At 45.4% G+C, this 25,637-nt stretch overlaps 1 protein-coding gene across 2 annotated transcripts; it reads right to left on the bottom strand.

Moving 5' to 3' along the window:
* Window positions 1-9,852: 9,852 nt before the first annotated feature.
* On the bottom strand, window positions 9,853-23,726 carry prdm1b (PR domain containing 1b, with ZNF domain). Of its 2 annotated transcripts, XM_036515705.1 has the most exons (6): window positions 23,556-23,726; window positions 19,406-19,525; window positions 16,365-16,617; window positions 12,220-13,139; window positions 11,957-12,085; window positions 9,853-11,553 (listed from the first exon to the last, which is right to left on the bottom strand). In XM_036515705.1, the coding sequence occupies exons 1-6, from the start codon at window positions 23,724-23,726 to the stop codon at window positions 11,023-11,025; spliced, it is 2,124 nt and encodes a 707-aa protein (XP_036371598.1). In that variant the 3' UTR covers window positions 9,853-11,022. The 2 variants fall into 2 exon arrangements, with proteins under 2 accessions (XP_036371598.1, XP_036371599.1); XM_036515706.1 differs by lacking the exons at window positions 19,406-19,525; window positions 23,556-23,726 and adding an exon at window positions 17,211-17,413.
* Window positions 23,727-25,637: the final 1,911 nt, after the last annotated feature.

Raw genomic sequence — 25,637 nt, 5'->3', positions numbered from 1 at the left:
GAAAATTTTAATTGTCATTTTAATAACACGCTATAAAAACTATATTATTTGTCTTGTGGAAATGTAAGGGTTTCCAGCTCTTTATATGTGTTCTAGTTTTACTGGGAACTGTACTTTGTTGAACTGCTGTTTCTTTCTTTGAGTGTAAAAATAAAGGTGAGAAAACACACCAGTGCACGAGAAAGCAAATTCCAAAAGTTAGAAGAGAAAAGAGGAGATGCCAAACAGGCACACTTTGACCATTTATTGTGTGGCTGTACAGAACTCTAAAGGTGTCTGAATTGCGTGTGTTCAAATGAGATCAGAAGAAAATGTCTGTAAGGACTACTGTGTTTTTTTTTTCTGTTCAAGAATAGATAGAATACCTTACCATTCCATACCTATCATACCTAAGATACCTGTCATCCCAATTTTGAGTAGAAAAATAATAATCACTTAAATAACAGGATTCAAACTTAAAGAATAGAAATGCAGTCTGTGTTGCAATTAGTTGGTCAATCAGTAAATGCCTGGATATGTAGCTTGTTATGGCATTGTGTTATATAAATTAATAACTGATCAATAAAATGACATACTGGACCAAAAAATAGGGGTAATGAATGATGAAGTTTAATTCATTCTATCTACAGCATGTTCCAGGAACTAAGACATAGGCAAGTTGAACACTAGATGGCACTAGGTGATTTCAAAAACCCCTTCAAGTTACTTTGACTGCTTGAACCACAATAACAGCAGTACACCCAATGCGAATAATGTAAACCTGTTTGTTCACATTGGATCCTCTGTAGTGCCTGCAGTACCTGGCTCCATGTAGCAACTGCTGCCAATTTGTAATCAATCAGCCACTGATATTTCTATTTTTTTTTTCATAGGGTGAAATATAGCCATCGCAGTTTCACCACCACTACAACAATATTTTAAAATGACCAAGCGCAGTTAGATATCTTTTGAAAAACAGTATGCATGACAGTCTATCAGTGGATAGCAGTTCCCTGAGGTAGAGTCATATGTATCATTTATTAAGACAGCAGGAGACTTACAATAGACTTCAAGCTGTTTAATTAGCATGCCATAAGTCTGCATATATGCATTTTACACAATATAAAAAATATTTTTGAAATTGGACCCGCAACAAAACACACAAAATACAATCATAACAACAGCCAGCAATTTGCAAGGGTAATAGAGGAAAAAAAGAAACATGGCAATTGAATTGAAAGAAAATGCTAGGCTAGAGATCAAGGTTTCTCCCTGTCCCATTCCCTGAGTCACATACACATACAGTGGAACACATCAAAAAAGGCAGTAAGGCTATCTGGCTATACAGCTCTCCCACAGATAGGGAAACCCCTCTGCCTATGCAGGTCTTAGAAAAGAGGGCTTGATTGCAGGAATGGGGGTTGGAAGGGTGGGGGGGCACATAGATGAGATAAGTGGTATCATTTTGGGTGGTGTGGAGAAGGATGGTTTCTTTCCCTTGAATTCCATTTGTCGTTGTCACAAAAGGACTCCTAGAATTCCACAGAATGTTTACCAGCATGTTCATCTGTGCGTGTGCGTGTGTGTGTGTGTGTGTGTGTGTGTGTGTGTGTACATACTGTATGTGTGTCCCCATGTGAGAGTGTGTTGTGGGTCCTGGGGGAAACCTGTGTGTATATGTGGATGTGTGTCGTGCATGTGTGTGTGTTTGTGTGTATGGTTTTATGAGAAGGTTTTCGTGGATGTGAGTGTGTGTGTATAGGACAGTGTGAGAGAGTATGTGTGTAAGATGTATGGCTCTGTGTGTGTCAGTGTGACATTGTGTGTGTTGTGTGGGTCTATAGGGGGTGTGGAGGGATGTGTTTGAGGGGGAGAGATGTCCATGAGATAGAAAAAGAGTGAGAGAGCGAGACAGAGAGAGAGAGAGAGAGAGAGCGAGAGAGTGTGTGTGTCTGTGTGTGTGTCTGTGTATATGCACGTGTGTCTTATCAGGGATCTGCAACAGAATTCTTGTGGTTTGAACTGAAGAGAAAGTGAAAAGCTGGCAAGAGATGAAGCAGGAAGTTCATCTGCACAACATGTTTATTGTAGCAAATAATGAAAGTGCACTGATACCTGGATTAGATAAGCCTGTTCCTTTGAAGTGATTTCCTTCTTCTAGAGAAGAAGACGCACCTTTTAACCCTGGTGTTGATCCCTGGGAGGCCAGAGCAAAGCTGGATCACATCGACATGAGTCTTGACAACAGAACTCTGAAAACTGCAGGCCCAGTTACATCATGCCATTACAAACTCAATATTTTAGTTGATACTGATATCAAAATGCAAGGGATTTTGAGCAAAACTTTTCAACTGTTGGATATTTTTAATCATGCCATTTTACAGACTAGGAGGGACACCAGAAACAACTTACGCAACAAAGTGGGAACACATACAGAAATCCTGTTTAACTGGTTCAGGAAATTTTGTGTGTCGCACACAATGTATCAATTTAAAACTTTCAGTATTACCATTGTTGTTATTAATAATAACAGAACACCCAAGTCTACAATTGCAAGTAAAGTAATTAGTTATGCTGTGGTTATGGTTATGTTCTGAATCACTCAGGATAAGCAGTGTCTGCCAAGTACTGTCAGAGAGCATCAGTTTTGATTCAGGGCTTGCTTCAAAGTGAGGCCTGAGCAGGTGTGTTTTTAGCAGAGATAACCACAAGACATTAAATGCAAATCCAACCCGAGTCTCAAGTCTTTTAGTGACAAGTCTGAGTCATGCCTCAAGTCTATGGTCACAAGTAAATCTCAAGTCTCTAGGCAACAGGTTGAGTGTGCTGCGCATTGGTTCAACCCCGCTGAGGTCATTACAAGGGAATCCACAGTCAGTTGATATCCCTTACTGAGTTATTACATAGCATGTCAGGTTCTTATTAAATAAAAATATTATTTAATCGAAACTAAGGTATAAACAGAAATACGCAATGCATGAGATCGGTTCAAGACTGCACTGCGGCATGAATAACCACCATGAAAGTCACACCTTAAAGGTTAAGGACGGCATTGTGTCTTGTAACATAAACATGAGCATAATCTTTCTCTCTCCCTCTCTTTCACACACACACACACACACACACACACACACACACACGCACACACACACATACACACACACACTCACACACTTTTCCTTGAAATCAAGCCAAAAACAGCGTTATTCTCTTACAGATATTGAATTGTTCAATTTATCATTCTTGATTCTCTAGCCTACAGTCAAGTCTGCAGTCAGCTGAGGACAAGTTTATAAACAAATCAGTTTATATGCAATTTAAGTGTGACTTGAGCACAAGCTACCAATTTGAGCGGCTATTTTTGGTTTTTATTTTGTGTCAGAAGATAGCAGTTCAAGAGTTCAAGATTCTATTCAGCTTGGGTAGTTGCAAGTAGGTAATTTCATCACAGTGCGGTCAGTGAAGAAAACGTGTGGCCTCAGCTGGAAGGGGCTGACAGATGACCAGAGGTGGCTGAGTGGAGAGCTTACTCTTTGGGGCAAGGTCTGATGACTGAAGGAGAGCTCATCAAGAGTAACACCAAGGTTCTCTTTGATCAGTGAGAGGAACAGTGTGGAACCATCTAGAATTGTTGAGAGGTCTTGCAGAGGTGAGGGTTTGGCAAGTGAGCAGGGCATATACTAACATGTTTTCTTTTGGGTTTTGTGTTTCAGTCATGTCTTTCTGTGAGGGTTTGCGTTTGTCACTGCACCAGCCTGCCTGTGCCTATGTGTGCCATGCTTCTGCCATCTGTGTGTCTGTGTAAACACTCCTACTCCACTAACGCAGAGAGCTGAAAGGAAGAAAAGCCAGAAAGGAGAGGTGTGATGAGAGACATTGTGGAGCAACTGAATATGATGCAAGACTGGAATGTTGTGTGTGAAAAGTGGCCCTCCAGACATTCTTACAATGCCTTCAATTCTGTGGCAAAACAGGCGCTACATTCACAAAATGCATTGTGTAAGATGTACAGATACCACATACAGCCATATGCAGTAGCTGTAGGCCGCAGCACTAATCATCAAAACTGGAATCAAAGCCTAAACATTGCCATCATTTAATGCTTATTAACTGGCACAAAAATATGGAACTCAATACTCATTGGGTAGCTCATGCCAGCAGCTTTTATTTGCCATCTTGTGATGCTTGTCAGCCATTGTTCATAATTCCAGTACCGTTGGCATGATTTCCAGGAGGTACTTGTGCCAAAAAAGTATCAGGTACTCAGTAAAATGGGTAATGGTAGAAAGTGATGGTGTGAGAGATGCCAGAGACTGCTTTGATTGTGCAAGTATTAATGAGAAAACACAGAATAAACATGATTGCATCTTTTACATAGATTTAGTAGCCAGTGGTCTCACTGCTGCACATTGAGCAAGACATTGTCATTAAGTAGTCAACTCACAATCATTGCATATTGTGTGACTGAATATAAGTTTTATCGCAAAGTATGCAGCTGGCCCCTTTGCAATCCATGGAGGTTTATTCTTTCCTGCTGCAACATCTGGATACTGTGGACAAGTGCACAATGACACACGGTTTTCAAACGTGCAGTTTGCAGGGGTTGACTTGAACAGGAGGCGCAGCCCGCACAGTAAGGACAACGGGAGGTGCAGCGATCAGCTCTGCGAAGCTCCACAGTGAGCCTCACGCCGTGAGGAATGCCCTTGGAAGAGCAGGGAGCCCTGCATATGTCATGCTATGCGACTGCCTGTGACTCACACAGCTCCCTGCCGCCCGTTATCTGTTCATCTCTGTCTCAGAGCTGATATCCACTGTTTCCTCCTCCAACCCCCTAAAACCTCCTCTGTATTTTGCATGCCTGGGCTGCCTGGGTTCTGCTTGAGCACATGTGCTTTGCTTTTCCATTCCAGGGAAGTTCTTATGACTCATCTTGTATATGATGGACATTCCAATTGACTAAGGGGGGGCGTGGTTTATGGAATGGAGCCAGACTGGAGGCCTTCAAATGGTCTAAGTTAATGGGGGCCCATTCGTATGGTACTGGAATAGCCTGATTGTCTTCGAATGAAATCAAACTAAACAGGCAGGTTTTGAAAAACATCAAAGCACCAAATCTGAATAATCAAAGTCAGACTGCTTACACTTTCTTTTGCACCCATATAACTGAAATTCTGTGAAACTGTTTAACATGTATTCTCCTCTGCTTAATCATCTGCAGGGGGCAGACAAAATAATGGAAACAAATGATAGGACTCATATTTTGAACTAAATCACAATTAAAAAGGAATCTACAGGTGTTTAATATCAATGCCAATGCAAATTACCACTATATTTATGCTATGAAAGGTGATGAAAAATCAACATTTTAATATGTGATTTCTTGAAGAAACATGACATGTCTAACAGACTTTGAAAGAGGTCAAATAGGTGGTGCCTGAATGCAGGATGTCAGTCAGAGAAATCACAATAGTATGTTATGTGTTGAGGGGAACAGGGCCTAGAAACATGACAGCATATGCCAAATAAGGATAAACTGCACCAGTACCAGTGGTTGCAAGTGGAAGCTCACTGACAGAGAGAGATGGACACTTAGCAGGATAGTTGCTAAAAACCACTGAACAGTGGGTTCAAATGCAACCACGGAGCTGAATCTAGTGGCCCAGTCTCAACAAAAATTGTACATTGTGAGTTTCACAAAGCTAATATTTATGATAGTACTACCATTTTGAAATTGCTTGTAACCTAGGCCAAGAGCAGTAGAGGAAAGTAATATAGCCTGAAGAATCTTACTCTTTTACCTACATCTGAATGGGTTTATATTTGCAGAAAGCTAAAGAAAGCCTTCAACTCCCAATGTCTACTCTCAACTGTTAAACTTGGTAGTGGATCTGTTATGGTATGCGTAGTCATCTCAAGGGAGTCACAGGGTCCGATTATTACTCTGCATAGTAAAATTGCAGCCAAACAATACAAGTTCATTTTAGGTGACCAGGTGCATCCTATGGTGTAAATGTTTCCTCAAGATGTTTCCATATTCCAAGATTATAGTGCTCCCATACACACCGCTCAACGGATTCTAGGGTTGTTTCATGAATACCAGGATGAAGTCAAGCATTTTCTATGGCCTCCCCAATCACCAGACGTGTACATTTTTGAACCTCTATAGGACGTTCTGGAAGGCAGAGTGCAGAGTAGATTTCCACTTCTTTCATCTCTAAAAGAAGTGGAGGCTTTCCTTTTTGAGGAATGATCAGATACCCTACTCAAAACAGTTCAAAACTTGTATAACAGCATTCCTAGAAGGACTGAAGGTGTTCCTTACAGTATTTGTGTATGTTTGTGTGTGCGCATGCATGTGTTGTTATATTTGTGTGTGTGTGTGTGTGGGGGGGGGGGGGGGGTCTTCCCTGCTTAGGTGTGTAGAAGAGGGTATAGCAAGGGGGTGAATAATCATTAACAATAAGGTTACAAAATTGCCAGCCATCCATCCTCGGCAGATGGTAGTGGTTGATCCGTAGGAATGAGAGTTTTTGAAATTCATATCTGTTACAGCAGTGCTGTGTAGACAGATTAACCCCCCACACTACTCTCCCTCCAAACCACAGCTACTGACAGGAAGGAGACCACATGGTTTCAGAGAAGGGCAAATGTTTCAGCCTTCTTAAGAGCAAAGCTGTGAGAGGGGAAACAGGAAACAAGGCCCAGTGAACCGACCCCCCCAACACATGCACATGTGTGCGCGCGCACACACACACCCGCACACACATACACACACACACACACACAGGCATACTCTGTCACACACTTGCACAGCTATTGCCTCTCTCATTTGAAGCTCAGAGCATTTACAGCTTTTTTAAAGTTCACACTTTTCAGTCATAAAAAAATAGTGCCACTCTGACATGAGACAAACACGGACAGAGCTGCCGTCCAGATTTATGGACCAACACCGTTACTTACTGACCCTTGAACTGACAGACAGACATTCACTGCCAGGCAGACACACCGACAGAGACACGAGGGCAGAATGAAGGACACACCTGTTGACGACCTCACCGCATGCCGCCCCAGAGACTGCAGTGCTTTGATCTGGTCACGAGTAGTGCGGCGGGGATTCCCTCTGTTACCTCAGGCCAAGTGTAGAGGAGCAGGCGCAGACGAACGGGGCTGGAAACAGACGCGTTTGCGCATAAAGGAAAGGGAAACGGTGTGTAAAAGTCGCGCTTACTGTAACTGCCGTCAGCTCCGCTTATTGTAACTTCGCCGTGGTTTCGTTATTCGAAGGACTCTGACTTGACGTCACACCGACTGTTTGTCAAACGGGAGTCCAGCGTATACCCACAAATCAGATACAACACGCAATGCTTCTCCTTTCGTTTTACTCTGATTATTCAGCATTAAATAATTTAATTTATTAGTAATAAATTCAATAAATCGTGCGAGCATAACCATTTGAACACAATATATAATGCACTGGTTTTCACCATTCAAGTTTAAGCGAGTAAAACGTGCAGTGACAGTGACAGAAAGATTTTTAAGTGGAAAAAAATGTAAGATTGTCTAGTGTCAGACTGGAACGTAAGAGAAGGTCGAGGGGTTTTTGCTGCTGCCTTCCTTTGTTACAGTTTATCACAATCGTTAAATCAGTGATAGGGACACTGTTATCAGCCACCAAAACCAGAAAATGCACAACTGAAACCGAATCTCCATTGCACAATGACACAGGTTTCAGACCTCTTTCAGCGTTAATTGCAAAACTGAGACAAGAAACATCCTAAAGCAGTCCACCCAGGGTGTGAAACTGGACTTGTAGACTTAAAATACCGTCTTGGTTTGGTGTCATTAAATATAAAAGGATGTGGGGTTTTTCGGCGTACATTGTCTTTGTACTTTGCATTTTCGTCCAGTTTTATCCAGTTCTGACAGTACTTGATATGTTTTGATTCGCTAGAATGTTTTAATTAATTGAAGTCAATTGAATTGACTTTTTCAGTTGCCATTGTGCACTCCTGAAAAAATTCATAGGCTTGAATTTAAGAAGTATTGACGCATTTATACCTGTAGATGACATTTGTTATGGCAGTCTGTATTTGTAACGTTACTCTTACATTTACCTTTCTGTTATGTTACAGTTAATGAAAATGATCCGAAGACTATTTTCATAGCTTTGCGATGAAGACTTTATGTTTAAATATGGAAGTAGAATGACAACATTTCGCATGTTACCATAGAAGCAGACAGTGAATGACACAGTGTTTGCTATAGTAGCGGTGCAGTTCCTCTGGTTTCTAGGAATATTAAGAGGAAGACATGGTGATGTTTTAACAGGGACATACGCGTGTGTGATCATTTTAGATGTGCCGTATATGCAGGGTATTTCTCTGTTCCTGACAACAAAAACAAGAAATTTGTAACAGTAGCTGTGCGTAAACTGTGCTTTGCATCCTGTCGCCGGTTTAGCCTGTATAAGCAGCACACTCTGAACGGCCGGAGAGCAGCGCGCTTCCTGTTAACCTGCTATATCTTTCAACTGATTATGTTCCTGGACCAGTTTTTCACGATCGGCAGGCTTGCCAATTTTAGCGGATCAGCCATCAGTAGCAGATGCCATTTTACTTCATTGTATATAATTACCCTTGCACATTTCACAATAATCACTCATCGAAGAGATCAAGTAACATTACTCAGCTGTGAACTTGTTGATTTTTCCCTCATGGAAAGTATCATGGCCCATCCTTTAATGATAATTATTTCCACTGCTAAATATGAGTAAGATTAATTCCTAGGAAAATCCAAGAAATGACATGCAACAGAGTGGGTCGGGATCCTGGCTCGAGAAGAGCAGGGCATTGTAGTTGGATGTTTGGGATGTTGCAGCAGTTGAATACGCGCGTGACTGTGTGTGTGTGCGTGTGTGTGTGGTGCTGTATAATGGATTGTGCAAGGAACGAGCACAAACAGGATAACGCCTGTTTGTTTCCGCGACTGTAAGCGATGCTATGTTGGGCACAGGGAGAGCAGAACACAGAAACAGTCTGAATTTGGAATTATGCTTAATATGTTTGCTACATGTGTTTATTTAATTTTTTTTTTATCAAAATAGTCTCTCAAGTATAAAGTATCAACACCTTGAATCAACTGAAACAAACTAAACAGACAAATATTCTTTACACATTCTGTAGAAAAAAAAAACTACCAATGCAGTCAGGTGATATTAATAACACACCCAGGACCGATAATTTGGACAGTTTGACAAAATAACTTTGCCTTTGCTTGGTAACAGAACATTTGGTGCACATGGATCTAGTTCCTGCTTTTTTCCAGTGCAAATACCAATAATTTAAAGAAATTAAAAAAAAAAAATCCAAATAAATCCACCAACCAATTCCCAGAAGTGCAGTTCCAGTCAACAAATGAGCTACTGGCACATTCACCTTATGTGGTTTTTGTAAGAAAAGCCTTGAGTAATTGCCCTGAGATTTACTAACAGAAAGACAGGAAGATGAGGTTTTAGAAATAGTGCCTTAACCTTCACAGTTTTGCCGCGATACAAAAATGACCTTTAAAGTCATGAAATATTAAAGCTTTGTTTTCAAGGAGGGATGGGCAGTGGGTAAGTTGAGGAAACTCAGCTTGCCTTCCCCCTCATGCGCGCGCGCACACACACACACACACACACACACACACACACACTTCTGAGGCAGACTGGCTGCTGCTAAGACCTCAGCACCCTGTACACACAGCGAACACTTCAGAGACCAAGAACTACGTGCAAATGTTTAAGTCTACCATGCTCTTTGAAGAAAAGGAAATAAAGGAAACACTAAAATTAATTAACAGAAGAAATGAAGTCCTTTGGTTTCTGCCTGAGCTCTGCAGAGAGGCCATGGTCCACCCCTGACAGCTGTGTGGCTCATTAGCATTCTATTGAAAGGGTCCATATAAGTGTGACAGGCATTAGCCAGTTACTCGTGCTCAGGCAGGTTTCTGGAAGGTTATTGAGGTTACTAGGTGTGCCATCACACTAAAGGTATGACAAGTTACTTCCTGGAATCTGCTAAGTTCTAGTAACAAAACTTTTTGTGCTTGTTTGTTGTCTCGTTTCTCTTTTTGGCAAGTGCTTTTCCAGTACAGACTCGTGGTTACAAAACCGCTGATCTTTTGGTCTTCATCTAATGTTTTTTACACAAAAAACATTAAAAAACAATGAATGACAAAACAACTGTCTGTTTGTGGAACAGGAACACCATATAGACAGAGATGTAAACTTTCCCCAAAATGCCCTCTCTCTACTCCAAAATAAACACTGCCCGAGGCCTTCCTCTTTCAAGAAATACAAATGCAGTTACATACCCTGCACAATCTGACAGTCACAGACACACATAGACATATACACATACATATGCACACACACAAAAACCCAGGATAAAGTCTGCACTGTCTCTGGGAGAGGCAGGTTTGAGGAAGTACAGCAACACACCTGAGAGAGAAAAAAACAGTCTCCTGTCAGCAGACGCCTAGAAGAGGAATCAAAACCCGCTTCCTTGTCCTGAGAGGCTCCCTCTTGCCTCGGAGGGAGAGACAAGCACACACACACACACACACACACACACACACACACAAATAGATTCTCAAGGACAGGCACTCAGCCCCACACATAAAGTAAAAATAAAGCACACCTCTCAAAATACCAGAAAGAGTTTGTCAATAAATTAATACAGACTGAACTACTTGGGGATATGCAGTTCTATATCAAAACAATGTTCTGCTGAGAAATCAGATAATAGTTTGGAGCTGCAGCCTACAGGACCTACTCAAACAGTTCAGCAGAGAGGCAAGTCTTCGGCAGGGTCTTTTTCTGTTCTCAATACCCTTGGCTTTGTTTCACTTTTCCCCTTGGATGACAATGAAAAATGACATGCTTTTGGTGATTGCTTGCTTGCTGAGCGACCTCTCTTTGTGACCCAGACAGACGGTGGCTGCTCTCCAGCCATGTACAGTCTCCTGGTGTTCTTGCCATCCCAGCCCCACCCTCCCTCCTCACTGCGCCTCGGTCTTCACCAGGGGCTGGCCGTGCAGGTGCACCACGCTGGCCCGCTGCTGGCAGGCGGAGGGCGGGCTCGGGACGGGCTTCTCTGTTTTTAGAGCCACGCCCTCCTCCTGGTCCTCCTTGTCCTCCAGGCTCCCAGAGATCCAGCACTTCATGGCGGCGTCCACCTGCGCGGGGCCGGCACTCTCTGGCAGGGCATCAGCCTCGGCGCTGGCATCGAAGCGCTCGACGAGCTCGGCAGTACGCCGCAGGTTGGCGGGGGAGGCGTGGCCCGGCTGGGGGGAGGCGGGGCAGCAGCTGCGCTGGTGGAGGCGCAGCGAGAAGCGGTGGGCAAAGGCGCGGGCGCACAGCTGGCACTTGTAGGGCCGCTCCCGGGCGGCGTGCAGGCGCCGGTGCAGCTTCAGGTGGATGTACTGGGTGAACTTGGTGCTGCAGAGCTTGCACTGGTAGGGCTTCTCTCCTGAGTGCAGCCTCAGGTGAGTCTTCAGGTTGCTGGTGCTGCTGAACCGCTTGTGACACACCTGAGAGACAGATTTCAGTTAGCATTACACCAGTATAGCTCAACGCTTCTGAAGGTCAAAGTCAGCCAATCACATCTCACTGCAAAAATGACTGACAGCCCCTCCCTCTTGGGCAACCTGGAGCACCAGTCACCAGTCCTCCCTGACATCTTCCTACATTACATAACGTGACTGTATCATACGTTGACTGTGAAAATAAACACAATGATGACTGAGCTATCACACCCTCAGAGTTATAAACCACAACAAAGCCTTGACAATGCTGCCAACACACAGAGTAAGAGAGAAAGAGAGTGCGTGTGTGGGGGGAGAGTCAAGCATGGGTGTGGATTATGAAAGGATGGAAGGTGTGTATGTGTGTAGAGGTGAGACAGACAGGGAAAGACATACACACAGGTACTACCTGGCATTCGTGTGGTTTCTCCCCTGTGTGGACCAAGTGATGTTTCTGTAGGTGGGCTAGCTGGGTGAAGCTCTTCTTACAGAGGTGACACTGAAAGGGTCTCTCACCACTGTGAACCCGCAAGTGTACCTGAGACAACCACAAGAATTGAGAGTTAGACGACACACGTACACACACACACACACACACACACACACACACACACTTGTAAACTAAGGAGGCAGACTGTACAGGTGAGAACAGGGACAGGTGGTTGGCCTCACCTTGAGGTTGGAGAGCTGTCCGAAGGTCTTCAGGCAGACATTGCACTCATACTTGATCTTGCCATTTTGTTTTTTCAGCGGGTAGGGCAGAGACTTGTACCCTGGGACCGACGGGGCCGTGGGGCTCTTCTTTGGCGTGGTCATGCTGAGGTTGATGGCTTCGTCTCGCCCAGGGGTGGGCTGCATCGGGGACTGCTGGGGTGAGTGCGGTGCTTTGGGCAAGGGTGAGAGTTCAGGGGTGGCGGGAGCTCCCTGGGGTGGGGAGGTGTTGGGGGGTCTTTCCTTCAGCCCGCCCTGGCATGGGGCAGGGTAGGGCATGGAGGCTGGGAGCAAGCCTGGCTGGGTCGGTATAGGGAAGGGCAAGCCATCGCTGCCCAGGTAGCTGCTGTACCCTGCATTGCCTCTGGACGGCAGCACACCTCGCAAGGGTGGGGAGTACTGGGGCAAGAAGAGGCAGTGGTAGTGGGGGCTGTAGGGGGGGAGGAACTGGTAGGGGGGCTGCAGGTGTCCAGAGGGAGGGTAAAGCGGGTAGGACACCAAGCCCTCCCCATGGCCGTACAGACCGTGCAGGTGGAGTGGGACGTCCCGGTGGGGTGAAGGGGTATCCGGGAGGCCCCCAGGGCAGGTGTAGGGGTTGGCGGGCGGGGTGGGCTCTCTGGGGTTGGAGCAGAGCGATGGGGTTGAGGGCGGGTCTTTGCGCACCCTCTTGCTGCAGTCCATGATTTGGTCATCGGGAGTGTCGGGCGGAGTGTCTCTCTCCACCACCTCCACGTCTATTCTCTCCTCCTCTTCCTCCTCCACCCCCTTCTCCTCCCTCCTCCCCTCCTCCTCGCTCCTTTGGTCTTGTTCAGGGCGCATGGCCCAGTGAGGTAGGTGATGTCTGTGGATATTCTGCTCTCTAAGGTCTGTACTCACATGTTCTGGAGAGAGAAGGAAAAAAAATTCTTTTTACAACCGGTCCTCATACCAATTCCAGAAAGGGTCTCATGCAACAGCAGCACTATGTTCAGTGTGAACGTGTGCTTGTGTGTCCTTTGTGTGAGTGTTTGTGTGAGTGTGCGTATGATTCTGTCCAAAATGTCCTTGTCTCACAAGTAAGTAACTCTTTCTCTTTCTGTCTCACCGGTAACGTGGGTACTTTTAATGGTTGTGATTTGATCTGATGTGACAAAGTTGACAGTAAGACAGTAAGACAGTAGTTTATCAAAGGGTGTGAGTGACAGATTACTCGTGACATACACAGTTATCTGCGCACAGGCATGTCATACACAACGGACTATACCCTGGCCTGTCCCTTTATGATAAATGGCAAAAGTTTCAGTTTTAAGATGAGCCACGCCCAGTTTCTGTTATGCATAATAAAACTATTATCCTTACAGTACATGCCGATGTTATCTGTGAATGTCTGTGTTTAAGGTGCAGTCGCACCACGTTCAATAAAACTTTGGGGATTCTCCGCGCGGTGACGCATAATGACATACTGTTGGTGACGTACTGCTGGGTCACAATTACTCCTGGGAGGTTGACTAACAGCTGAGTGAAAAAAGGGAAAGGAAAAGCGCCATTCCGCATTGTCTTACGCATACATAAAATAAAAGGGTGATTTTCCATGTTCCCGCCGCGTACCAATTTCACATGATCTGTACCGCATTACACCCAGTGATCACGATATCCCCGCGGCGTGACTCGGGTGGCAGGTGCCAGCGCAAGCCATCGGCACACCGAAAGTACAGATGGCAAAGCGTTGTAACGTGCGATCAAATAAAATGAAAACCGGCTTTACCTGTCTAATAGCGGAACCCATCCCCAACTCATTTTAGGAATACGCTGATTTACGGGCGTAACTGAAATAAAACGCAAATTACACCAAAACACCGACAGCATTTAATCAAAATACTGAATACAGTAGAATAAATATGTTTGATTTCTTATGTAACAAATATTATTTGAAATCTATAAACGTTAATTGTTGTATTTTTGTATTGAATACACTAACTACACAAAATAAGTATAAACTATGTGGACTACGTAGTATTGCCGTTATGACCGTTTTACAATGGAAACTAGTGAAGTCTCGAGCCATAAAAATGTTAGGTCTCGCTTTAGACTTATTTTACGCTCCTTAAAAAGGCGTGTCATATAGCATAATTTATATGTTAACGTATTAATGTGAGTTAAGCCATTCACTACTAAACTTCATTAAAGATTCAACGAAAGCTTCTGCGAATATAGTCCTGTGTGCTACTTCCACGAATTGAAAACCACAAAGAGAGAATGTCATAAGCAAAAATGTAATTTTCTGTTTAAAATTTTGATTAAAAGGTATTTTCAGATTAATTTAAAACCTATAGTTATGTCCTAGTAGTATGTTGGTTACATTGTTGTGGAACATTAAATATCACAGTTGTGTTTAAATTGAATTGATACTTAATATAGTTTAAATTTGTTTACATTTCAAAGACAATAACACCCAAAAAGTTAAAGAAAGACTGAGAGGAAAAAAATGACAGAAAAACATGGCCTAAACGCCTACTCTCATCCTCTCATGATCTCACCATGGCCCAACATGTTTTTCTCAGCTGAATTCAGTGACAAAGCAGAAAGAGTCTGGCTTGTGTGAATTTCTAAATGACACATACAGGAAACTTAGAGCAAGCTACGAGACACGGAACAGAGGGGAAGGAGAGACAGCCTGGCAAACAGATGACAGATGGACAGAGAGAGAAACTCTGAACACACTTGCATTCCCCACAGCCCATCGGTTTTTGAGGGTCCCTCACAACCGTGGCCATTCACCAAGGGTTTTTGTTTTTACCTCTTTTACCTTTATCTCCCCCCTACCCTACCCTACCCCATATGCAAAATCTCTGCAGTGTGAGGTGGTCAGACTACCCCCCCTCCCCCCCTCCGCCCCCCACCCCCAACCTCCCGCTGATTTAGAAATATGTGTCAGCCTGTCAGATATAATCCTAATCTAAAAAAGACTGCGTTTTATGAGTGGTGTGCGTGTGTCTGTGTGTGTGCGTGTGTGTACGTGTGCATGCGCCTGTCTGTTTGCATGCATGTGGTTTTCACACCAAACCTCTTGCACACTCTGTGCAGTGGCTCTTTTGCCTCTGCTAAGCATGCTGAGCCACCTGCTAATAATAGTATACTCAGAATACATTAGGACAGAGGCGTACAGTCTGTACGGAGATTAGCGACTCTGTTGTGTCGAGAACTTGACAAATTCTGTGGAATATTCTGTGGAACTCCTCAGGAACTCTCATATCCTGCTCTGAAGCCATAAGGAGCTTGATTCATTAATGATACTTAATGATTCATTAAGTATTTATGTGCTATGAAAAATTGACCATTAAGCATATAAGGTCTGTGTTGACATGATACAAGTGATTATTTTATAGATGTTACCAGCTAAGACCATTGAAATCGCCACTGTCACGCTCTATCCTTGTTTTCTCCCTGAAAACCAGTTGTCAGGCGGAAAAACAGAGAAGAATAACATCTCTTTTTCTACACGAAAACATCATGTCAGCTAGTGACTGCTTACGCTCAGAGTTTTTTGTATTGTCCTGCGTGACAGAGCGGACTGGGACCGCACACCCCCACTCTCTGTCAGGTCTTTGTAGAAATAAATCTGTCCATCAGTATGGTTCCAAATTCTTCTACAGCTACAGGGAGGCCTGGTAACGCAACATGGGAAGGCACCTGCTCACCTGTGCCCGGAATGGGCTTGCATCAGCTGGGAGGAGACGCGAGAACGGAGGGTGAGAGAATGAAAGAAGAGGCACGGAGAGCCAAAAGAGGAAGAGGAGAAAGTGCTGACAGAAACGACAAGAATGACTGTGTGTCAAAATGCCTACGAGCGAAGAAAGAGAAAGAGAGAAAGAAGAGGACGCCATTGGGGGAAGAAGAGAGGACGAAAAAACTAGGAGAGAAAAGGCAGAACAGAAGGACAAGTGGAGAGGAAAGAGGAGAGCTAGAGAAGAGAGACGAGCATAAAGTGCAGGAAGAGTAGAGGGAGGAGAGGAGTGGAGAGGTGAGGTGTAACGGCGAAAGAAGAAGGCGTCGATTAGAGACTAGTGGGGTGGACAGTGGGAGAGGAGTCTGGCACACGTCTGAGAGAAAGTGATGATTTGACTCACTCTGTGGGTGCTGCTGGCCATCCCCCGGCGGAGAACTCCGCAGACGCTCGGAGAACTCTGGGCTGTACCACACCAGCAGCTCCTGCTGCGGCTCCACGGGCCGGATGGTGTAGAAGAAGACGTCCCGGCCGTTCTGGCACGCCACAAGGTTCTGGTCCGACAGCGAGCGTGCCGGGTTGACGTAACGCATCCAGTTGCTTCGGTGCACGTCATAGCCGTCAACAAAGTGGTGCAGCTGTCCACCACAGTAGATCTGGAGAGGGGAGAGAATTGATCACCATTAATATACAACAATGACAACAAAATCACCAGCTACAGTGCAACTCCTGTCTGTAACACAGCAGAGCACAGAGCTGCCACTGCCAACCTGTCTCATAGTGTCTTTCCCCCTCCAAGAGGGAGAGAAGACAGAGGCAGTTGCTGGTGATCAGGGACAACCTGTGTCTGTGACCAGCTCATCATCTCAAAGTCAAAGTCAAAGTCAACTTTATTGTCAAATCTCCAATATGCACAGGACATACGAAGGATTGAAATTGCGTTTCTCTCAGGCCCACGGTGACAATACAACAGTTCGACATAACACAATGAAGACACTGAGAGACAAGAACAAGAACAAGAATCTCAGTGTGATCCCAGCGCAAAACAACTCATGGACATAACCCAGAAGAACAAACACTCATTAGCTCCGAGCAATCAGAGAGAGAGAGAGAGAGAGAACAAACACTGCTGTTCTTGTTGAAGTTCTAGGGTTGTTCTCCCCTCTTCCCCCATGGTCACTCACAAGCTGACCATCAGTGACAGAGGCGTGGCCAGGTGCCCCCAGTGAGGATGGAAAGAGATATTCACCTCTGCCATGAACGTGCTCTCCTTTCCTGCGTCCACCTGGGTGATGCTGTGCTGTGCTGAGTCCCTGTGCTGTCCTGTGAGGTGCTGTGTGTGAGCTTCTCCTCTCTGTGCTGTGCGCGTGTGTGTGTCTGTATTTGCCCGGTCTGCTCCTGTGTGGCTCTGTGCTTCTGTGCGCGCTGCCTGGGTTGTTGCATACGCTCTTGTCTGTCTGTCACTAGAGTGAAATTGGCACACACTCTCTTTTATCAACAAGGAGTGGGTGGGACTTCACAGTCTCTCTCTCTCTCTCTCTCTCTCTCTCTCTCTCTCTCTCTCTGATTGCTCGGAGCTAATGATCAGGTCAAGCCCCGGCATGCGCGCTCTGTATAGTCATCACTCTCACTCACCACGCACTGTGTGACAGGTCTGTGTGGGCGTGCCTCTGTGTGTGTGTGTGTGTGTGTGTGTGTGTGTGTTTGCGCCCGGGCGCACGCGCGTGCGAGTGTGAGCGTTTCACTTGAGCCAGCACAGAAAGCAGCTATATTTGTAAAGAGCAGGTGACAGGATGTTCAGGTATTGCGATATACGCACACACACACACACACACACACACACACACACCTGCCCAAAAGGATCGTGTTACACACTCTAATGACATATCAGTGGTGTGAATCAGTGTTTTAGCTGCGTGCGGCGTGGAGCAGGAACTCAGACATCATGTGAGGTTACAGGAAAACACAGGAAGGAAAAATTGCGGGACGAATTGCGGGACGACTGAACAGAAAGCACAGAAAAAAATCCTCAATGACACAAGCCCCGGGAGTGTTCGTGGGCAGCGTGGGAGAAGGAGAGAGAGAGAAAGCGAGAAAGAGACGCGTGGGGGAGGGACAGACAGACAAAGCAGAGGAACAGAAGCATGAATCGCATCATGTTGCAAAACAGAAGGGAGGTACCTGAAGGAAATTTGAATTTTTTTGGATTTCTCCCACAAGCACCCCTAACACACCTCCTTTGCAACCCATCACCCCCACAATCAAATATCATCATGGCACACTGGATCCCTCACCCCCACCATGTTAGCCACTGATATGATATGATGCAACACTTCCATTATGACCATTTCTATGAGAAATGTGGTAGTAGTTATACATTTGCATATCAAAACACGATGGGTGTGGCTAAACCCAATGAGTAATAAAGAGGTGATTATGAGAACATGGTTAATGTGATATGATGTGTGTGAGATTGCCAGTTTCCAAAAAACGATCATCCGGGAGTGAAGAAAAAGTCCCCGCTAGCTTTCGCGAAGTGAAGTATTGAGAAACGTGCTTTTGTTTCTGCGCAGAAGTGCAGTGGGTGACTCTCCTGATATAAAAACTCTGCTTTGGGTTCTGTTTTCCTCACGGGACATCAATGAACCCACCACCTCGATCAAAGTCCTGATCAGACCATACCCATGTTGCTTCTGTGTGTGTGTGTGTGTGTGTGTGTGTGTGTGTGTGTGTTTGTGTGTGTGTTTGTGTGTGTGTGCGTGTGTGTGTGAGACATGACATCAGCAGACTTTACTGCAGTTCCTTGTATGGTTTAACTAGATGAACAGAATCAGAAAAGGGGGAAGTGGGAAAACATTCCCTGGTTAAGTAAGAGCTGCCGCTGAGTGAGCCAGAAAAAGAGAAAGCAGGAAAAAGAAAGCGTGAGAGAGGGGGGGAGAGAGAGAGGACTTAACTGGACCAGTGTACAGTCTCTATGTGTGTGTGTGTGTGTGTGTGTGTCTGTATGTGTGTGTGCGCGCAGAGCATGTGTTTGTCTCCATGACAATGACCAATAGGATACAAGAATCACCCCCCCCCCCCCCCCCCACCATCCAGTGCAGTTCCAGTGAAATTCTCTGAATCTCAGCTGCATACATATTTCCATGGAAATCTTGGAGGACTAACGATCACATCATGTGCATGTGTGTGTGTGTGCGCGCATGTATGTGTGTGTGTCTCTGTGCGCGTGTGTGTGTGTGTGTGTGTTTGTCCACAGTAAAGTTAGGAAGCAGAAACCTGTGCAGCTTTTGTGCTGCTTGTCTGAGTACACAGTGCTGGTATACAGTGTGCATGGGTGGAAAGGGAAAGAGAGCAGGACTCAGGGGGACTCTTTGACCTCACATAAACCCAACAAGACTGAACCAACACACACACACACACACAGACATGGATTCTGACACTCACCCTCCAGAAGTACTTCCTGTTAGCGTGCTTGGGGACGTTTTCTTTGGTGTAGATATCACCTTGGAGTGGGCCAAAACGGGTACCCTGGGGAATGTATTCTTTACTGAAAACACCTGTCACCTGTGAAGGAAAGGAAATCAATCAATCAAATTGTAAATCAGTTAGCCAAAAAGACATGCCACAGACTCATAGACAGGAAGATGGCCATACAGGCTGAGACTTCGGTGTTCCGGTGAGTCCCAAGGCGACCCAGTTTTTCAGTTAATGAGTTAAACGAATGAAGGGAATTACACTTTCCCTGGCCTGCTCCACTAACCTGCTGTCCTGATAACACACCAACACCTCAAATCCCCTGAGCCAGACACAACAGTGCCCCTGCTGGCAAGGTGATGCTGCTTCAGGGGCACCAAGGCAGTAAGCAAAGCCCTCACTGAGCCCCTCAGTGAGGGTCACTGTTCAATCCTCACTGAGCTGTCCCACAAGCCCACAGGACTACAGGAATTCCTGTGATAGGCTGGCCCATCTGGTTTGAAAGGCTGAAGCCGCTGTGTGTACCCCTGAAATTAAAGCCACAGCTTTGCAGTGCCTGTCACAGCGTAAGCTGGCGAACATGCAGACACAGCGCTGGCAAGAGAGAAGCTTTGAGCTTAATGCCTAGACAGCCCAATCACCCCAACTGGTACTGGGCCATGGGGGACGAGGGGCCCTTGCTTAATGTTTGAGGACAGCTGCGGAACAAGATGTGGTGCAGCTCCAAACCTCACCCAGACCACCCTGGCAACATGCAGGAAGATGCTTTGAAATGAGGATTTGGCCAAGAGTTCTGTCCCCCTCCTCCAGGGAGTGCTTATGGTTTAAATATATCAGCTTGGAATGTTGCCGGGAGCGCTTGAAGGGAATTTGGAGCGGAGAGTTGGACTCGGATGGAGGGCAGGAGGAGAGCAGGTGAGGGAAGCAGAAGACGGCGGAGAGGAGACAGGGGGAGTGACGAGGAGGAGGACCGCCATGTGGGCTCGTCAGGGGGAGAGGCGGAGAGCAAGAGTGACAGGAGAATTGTCCCTCGTTAGTGTTGCGTGACTAATTGCTCCATAGGACCAGTGATTAACTGCTCAGAAGGGTTTATGAAACAGAGGGAGGAGGAGGTGTGGGACCGGGTGCAGTAGTATCGGCTCTTGACAGAACCCACGCCCCCACGCCACACACCCCCCCAGACTGTCCCGGGACATCTCAGCAGGCAGCCAGAAAACGCTGGCCCTTCATGCCTCAAAGGAAAGTTAATCGTTAGGGTTTAACCTACATCCCCTGGCATACCCCCCACCCCACCGTTCCCTTGCTCTTCTACAGACCCAACCCATCTGCCACGTGCCCCAACTGTCCTGCACACTCCAGAGGATAGAGTGATCCTGTGTGTGTGTGTGTGTGTGTGTGTGTGTGCATTCATGTGTATGCATGTGTTGGTAATTTAGCAATATCACCTGTCTTCAGAGCACTTTTCAATGTGGACATGAATGTCGATCAGTCACAGGACTGAAATAACATAGAAGGGCAGTTCTACTTGTTTGAGTAAAAAGTAGCTCCTTTGAAATGTTTTGCAATAAATGTGCCATAGGAATGATGCTGTTCAGTGATAAATTATCAATGAATATCAAGGCAGCCAGTGACAAAGGTCTAAAAAATACTTTTGCAACACTGTTTGGATGCATATGTATTGAAGTGTAGAATGTGCGGATCTGTTGCTATTTTCTAATACAATCTTTTTTTACCGCTAGTGGGACTTCAACGCAAGAACAAGGGGAAGTCATTGTAAGGTTCTAAAAAGAAAGTATACACACAGTCATTTCTGTTGCACACACAATCAGACACACGCACACACACACACACACACACACAAGCACACACACCTACGCTTGCGCACACACATGCCCACACAAATGTGTTCACACACACACACATCTCAGTACCACACACCTGTGGGTGCTTGTATTCCGTTTGGAAAGCTATATTGTGTGAAACACGCATGACTCGACTCTGTCTGACGGGAATATCTATCTTGCAAATATTTTTTTCTTTTTCTGGTGTGTGGGTTTTCTCTTTGCGAAAACCACCTTGTTACCCTTACTCCATCCTTCCAGGCAGCACATGCAGGAAAACCGCTAATAAGAGGGACGTGGGGAAACTGACAAACAAAGTATTCTTGGACATTCCTCTGACCTCTCGGTCAATCAGCTGAGCTGTATCTTTGTCATCACTGAGAGGATGGGAAGCCAGGGATGGACCAAGCTGCGTGCGTTACAGAAAAAACTCTTCTGAAACTGTGACGTCAAGCAGAAGAAGACTTACGCTCAGAGAGGAAGTGAGCATGAGCGAGCGTGAGAGCAGTGCTTACTGCCTGCTCGCATATGTGTCTGCACGGTTGTCGGTCTGTCCGGTACGTGAGGGTGTGAGCTGTGCGTGCACGCGTGTGCACGCCTAGTACAGCGTGTGCCCTGGTGTGTGCTTATGTGCAGATGGGAAAGAGAGAGAGGAGCTGAACAGCAGGGACTGCAAGCTCACCGGTATCCAGTGAGTCACAGGGTCAGAGAAAGAGGAACACAGGGTTTTCACAAGCGTTTGCTCCGAAAGTGTGAAAAGAAATTGATTTTTTCTCATTTTAGTTTCCATTCTGGGCTTTGACACTTTTCTCATCAGCCACATCCTGAAGGGTGGGATGATGTCGCATGTGTGTGGGTGTGTTTGCATATGTGTGTGTGTGTGTGTGTTTGTGTGTGTGTGTGTGTGTGTGTGTGTGTGCGTGTGTGTGTGTGTGTGTGTGTGTGACAAAGAGGGGGAAAGTTTGAGTGCTACATTGAGATGCAGGAAGGACCACACAGCGAGATTGGGTGCACACATCACTGTGAAGCACCCCTGTGTCACATTCCTGTAGATCCTCCCTCTACAGAGTGACTGAATCAAGGGGACAGAGGGAGGTGACACACAGCAGACCGTATATTACCTCTCCCCCACCCCCTTCCACCCCCACCTGCCCACCCACGACCACCATGTTCATAGCCATCATTTCACACCTCTGACACCTCTCAGCAAAAACAGAACAGAGAGAGAGTGTGTGAGAGGAAAGCGACACTGTGGGGAAAGTGTCTGAGCTTTCGCTGATGATCAGAGGCAGAGCGGCGGAAGAACGACAAAGAACTCTTTTTTTCATCTGCAGGAAAGTGAGAAAATCAAGTGTGTGAAAAGTGTGAGAAAGGGAAGCCAACCCACCAAGTGACAAAAGTGTGAATTTTTCATCTCCTGCATTCCCTCACAGCATCACCTAACCGCTTTTATATTTTCATTCATTTCAAAAACTGATATAGTTCTGATAAAGTCTGTGGTTCCTGCGTTTAAACAGCCAAGGGGACAACACAGGCAGGACAGTATGAGTAAATGGACACACTTCTGTTCTTTTGTGCTGAAAGTTGCTCTGGATAAAAGCTTCTGCTAAATCAATGTAATTTACTGTACTGTATTGTACTGTAATGTAATGTAATGTAAAACATAACGACTTGATCCAATCAGAGCCCTCTGTAGTGTCTTCCATGGGTGATCACCAATGAAAGAACTGTTCTGCGTACAGAGCACAGAGGGAATTGGGGGAGGGCTTTGGTTCAGTTATGTGAATCAGAGGCCCCGTCACCTGGATAATCCCAGGTGCTGTCCTGCCCTCCTGAGTTTTGACACGATATGTGTGTCAGCGTGCTTAAGGATCATTGACCCAGAACCCAGGGAGAAAAGAAGCTTAGGGTGCGAGCGTGGGTGTGACAACACGCAGGACACCACAACGCCGTTCCGCTGATTTGCTGCAGGCAGAAGGACCTGTGCCTTAGAGTGTGTGCCCATGCATTACAATGGCTCCCTAAATTCTCACTGCATTCACATCCACCAGATTATCAATGGAGTTCTTCACATGCAGTAATATCTTACTTGCTCAATCCTCTACCACCTCACCAGGTAGAAGGGGAATTTTTCACAAGCCCACAGCTGAATGGTGTAAATTGAATGGTATAAGTTGAATGTAAATGTTTGTAATAATGCAATGGTGTGACACCCCTGTGAATGCGTGTGCTGTCTGAGAAAGTGTTTTCGTGCGTGGGAAACGGCCTGCGGGTCATACCTCGTTGTCGGGGCCATACTCGAAGGTCAGATTGCGAGGGATGGAGGTCATGGCACGGGGGACCCCAAAGCTGGGGTCTGACACCTGGTCGTGGACGATGTAGGTGCAGTTGCGGGCGAAGTCATCCTCCCCCCACTGACTCATGTCCCCCAGCACAGCCTTCAGCTTCATCCTGGTGGCCCTGCTCACACGCTCGTGATCCACGCTTTGGTTTGGCCTGTTTTTTTGGTTTTCTCTTTTATTTGTCCTCCTTTCACGTCCGTCAGTTAAAGCTCAGAACCTCTAGAGGAGACAGGAAAGAGAGGAAAGTGAGAAATTGTAACCAGTGCTATTAGTTCCTTATGTCTCATTTGTCATTCTAAAAAAGCCAGTGACAGTTGACTTTATGGGGTTTATGGCTGTGTGATGTCTGCATGAGGCCGGTTTCACCAACTGAACACAAAAGCCTACTGGACAAAAACCAGCACTCAACCCAGACACCCCAGCACTCAATCCAACACACTCTCACAGAGCCAGCGCTCAGCCTAAACATACTTTCCCAGAACCAACTCTCAGCTGATTCATCTCACTATTTCTGGTGGACCTCTGTAGCTCTGGCATTCAGAGGAAGCAGGCAGTGACACCCTGACCTCATTAGATGTTTTGAGGGTACCAAGACAGGGTTGATGATTTAAATAATTGAATTACTTAAAATAGATGTAAAACTTTAAAAAACTTAAAAATATAATTTAAATGAATAAGTTTTGCTTTTTAAAACAATATAAGTATTTCTATTTTTTTCATCAATGTTGACCATGGCTGAGTTAGCCAGAAATCTGATTGTGGAATAAATATTATACTTGCATTTAATTGTGAGTTCAAGTAAAAGAGTTGAATCCAGTCCTAAATCTTTGAAAATAATTTAAAGTGATTAGTGAAATGTACTGATGAAAACAAAGCTATCATGAGGTTAAAATGTAGTTCGCAAACCTGGAAACAACCAGATTTCAACAATCCATCCCTGCACACATTATGACTTCATCCACACCCCATATTATGACTACAGCCACGCATTAGACACATATTGCAACCTTACCCACGCACTGGACCCATATTGTGACTTCATCCACACAACAGTGTCTGTGTGTGTGGACTTTGGAACATAAAGATTCTCATCTGAGTCACACCTGACTCACTTCTGTTTACAGCAACGTCTCTTCAGTCAAACCCATTTACCTTCTTCTTAGATGCAATGCCATTCACAGAAAGCTCTGTCTCAATGCCATTACCAACCAATAGCCTCTGTTGTTGAAACCCATCAGATCAGAACCCTGTTTGAATCTCTCCATCATTAGAAGCAGAACCTGTACCACCAAAGCCAGCACAAAGCAAAAAGGCTCGCTTTATCTATCTTGCTCTTTCTCTCATTTACACACATACATGCGTGTGCACACACACAAATACACACATGCACACACACACACACACACCAATAAACATGTTGGTAAACAATCTGTGGTATTCCAGGAGTCCTTTTGTGACAATGACAAATGGAATTCAAAGGGAAGAAACCATCCTTCTCCACACCACCCAAAACGATTTCACTTATCTCATCTCACACAAACAAACAGGTGCACATGGTGACCATTCTAACTTACTTGAAGACATTCTTTCAGCTGTTGGATCTTCATCTCTTTGGTTATGTCATCCTTTGTTCCCTCTCTTCTTCCCCTTCTCCAACACATCCAGTACCCCTTTTGTCCTCTGTCCCCTGGTTAATTACACTGTCCTTGCCGTTTAAGAATTCCACTCTAAGGAGCTGTCCAAAATATGTCCTGTGTGCTACGCCTCAGCAACCAAAACTTGCCTGTCAGGGCTGCTCCAGGCTTTTGAGCACATGCTCAAGTCTGATTGGCTCCTCCCCGTGTCATGTGACAAAAGGAATTATGACAAAAGTGATCCAATTGGCACCCAACTAGTAGGTTCAAACACCATTACCCGTACGCGCACACACACACACACACACACACACACACACACACAATTGCATAAATAAAGATCCAGATGGCTGGATTTGTATGCTGATTGGGGATGAAAAACACA

This window comes from Megalops cyprinoides, chromosome 21 (genome assembly GCF_013368585.1).
Source record: "Megalops cyprinoides isolate fMegCyp1 chromosome 21, fMegCyp1.pri, whole genome shotgun sequence".
NCBI lineage: Eukaryota > Metazoa > Chordata > Actinopteri > Elopiformes > Megalopidae > Megalops > Megalops cyprinoides.
This window is presented reverse-complemented; position numbering and strand designations above follow the sequence as displayed.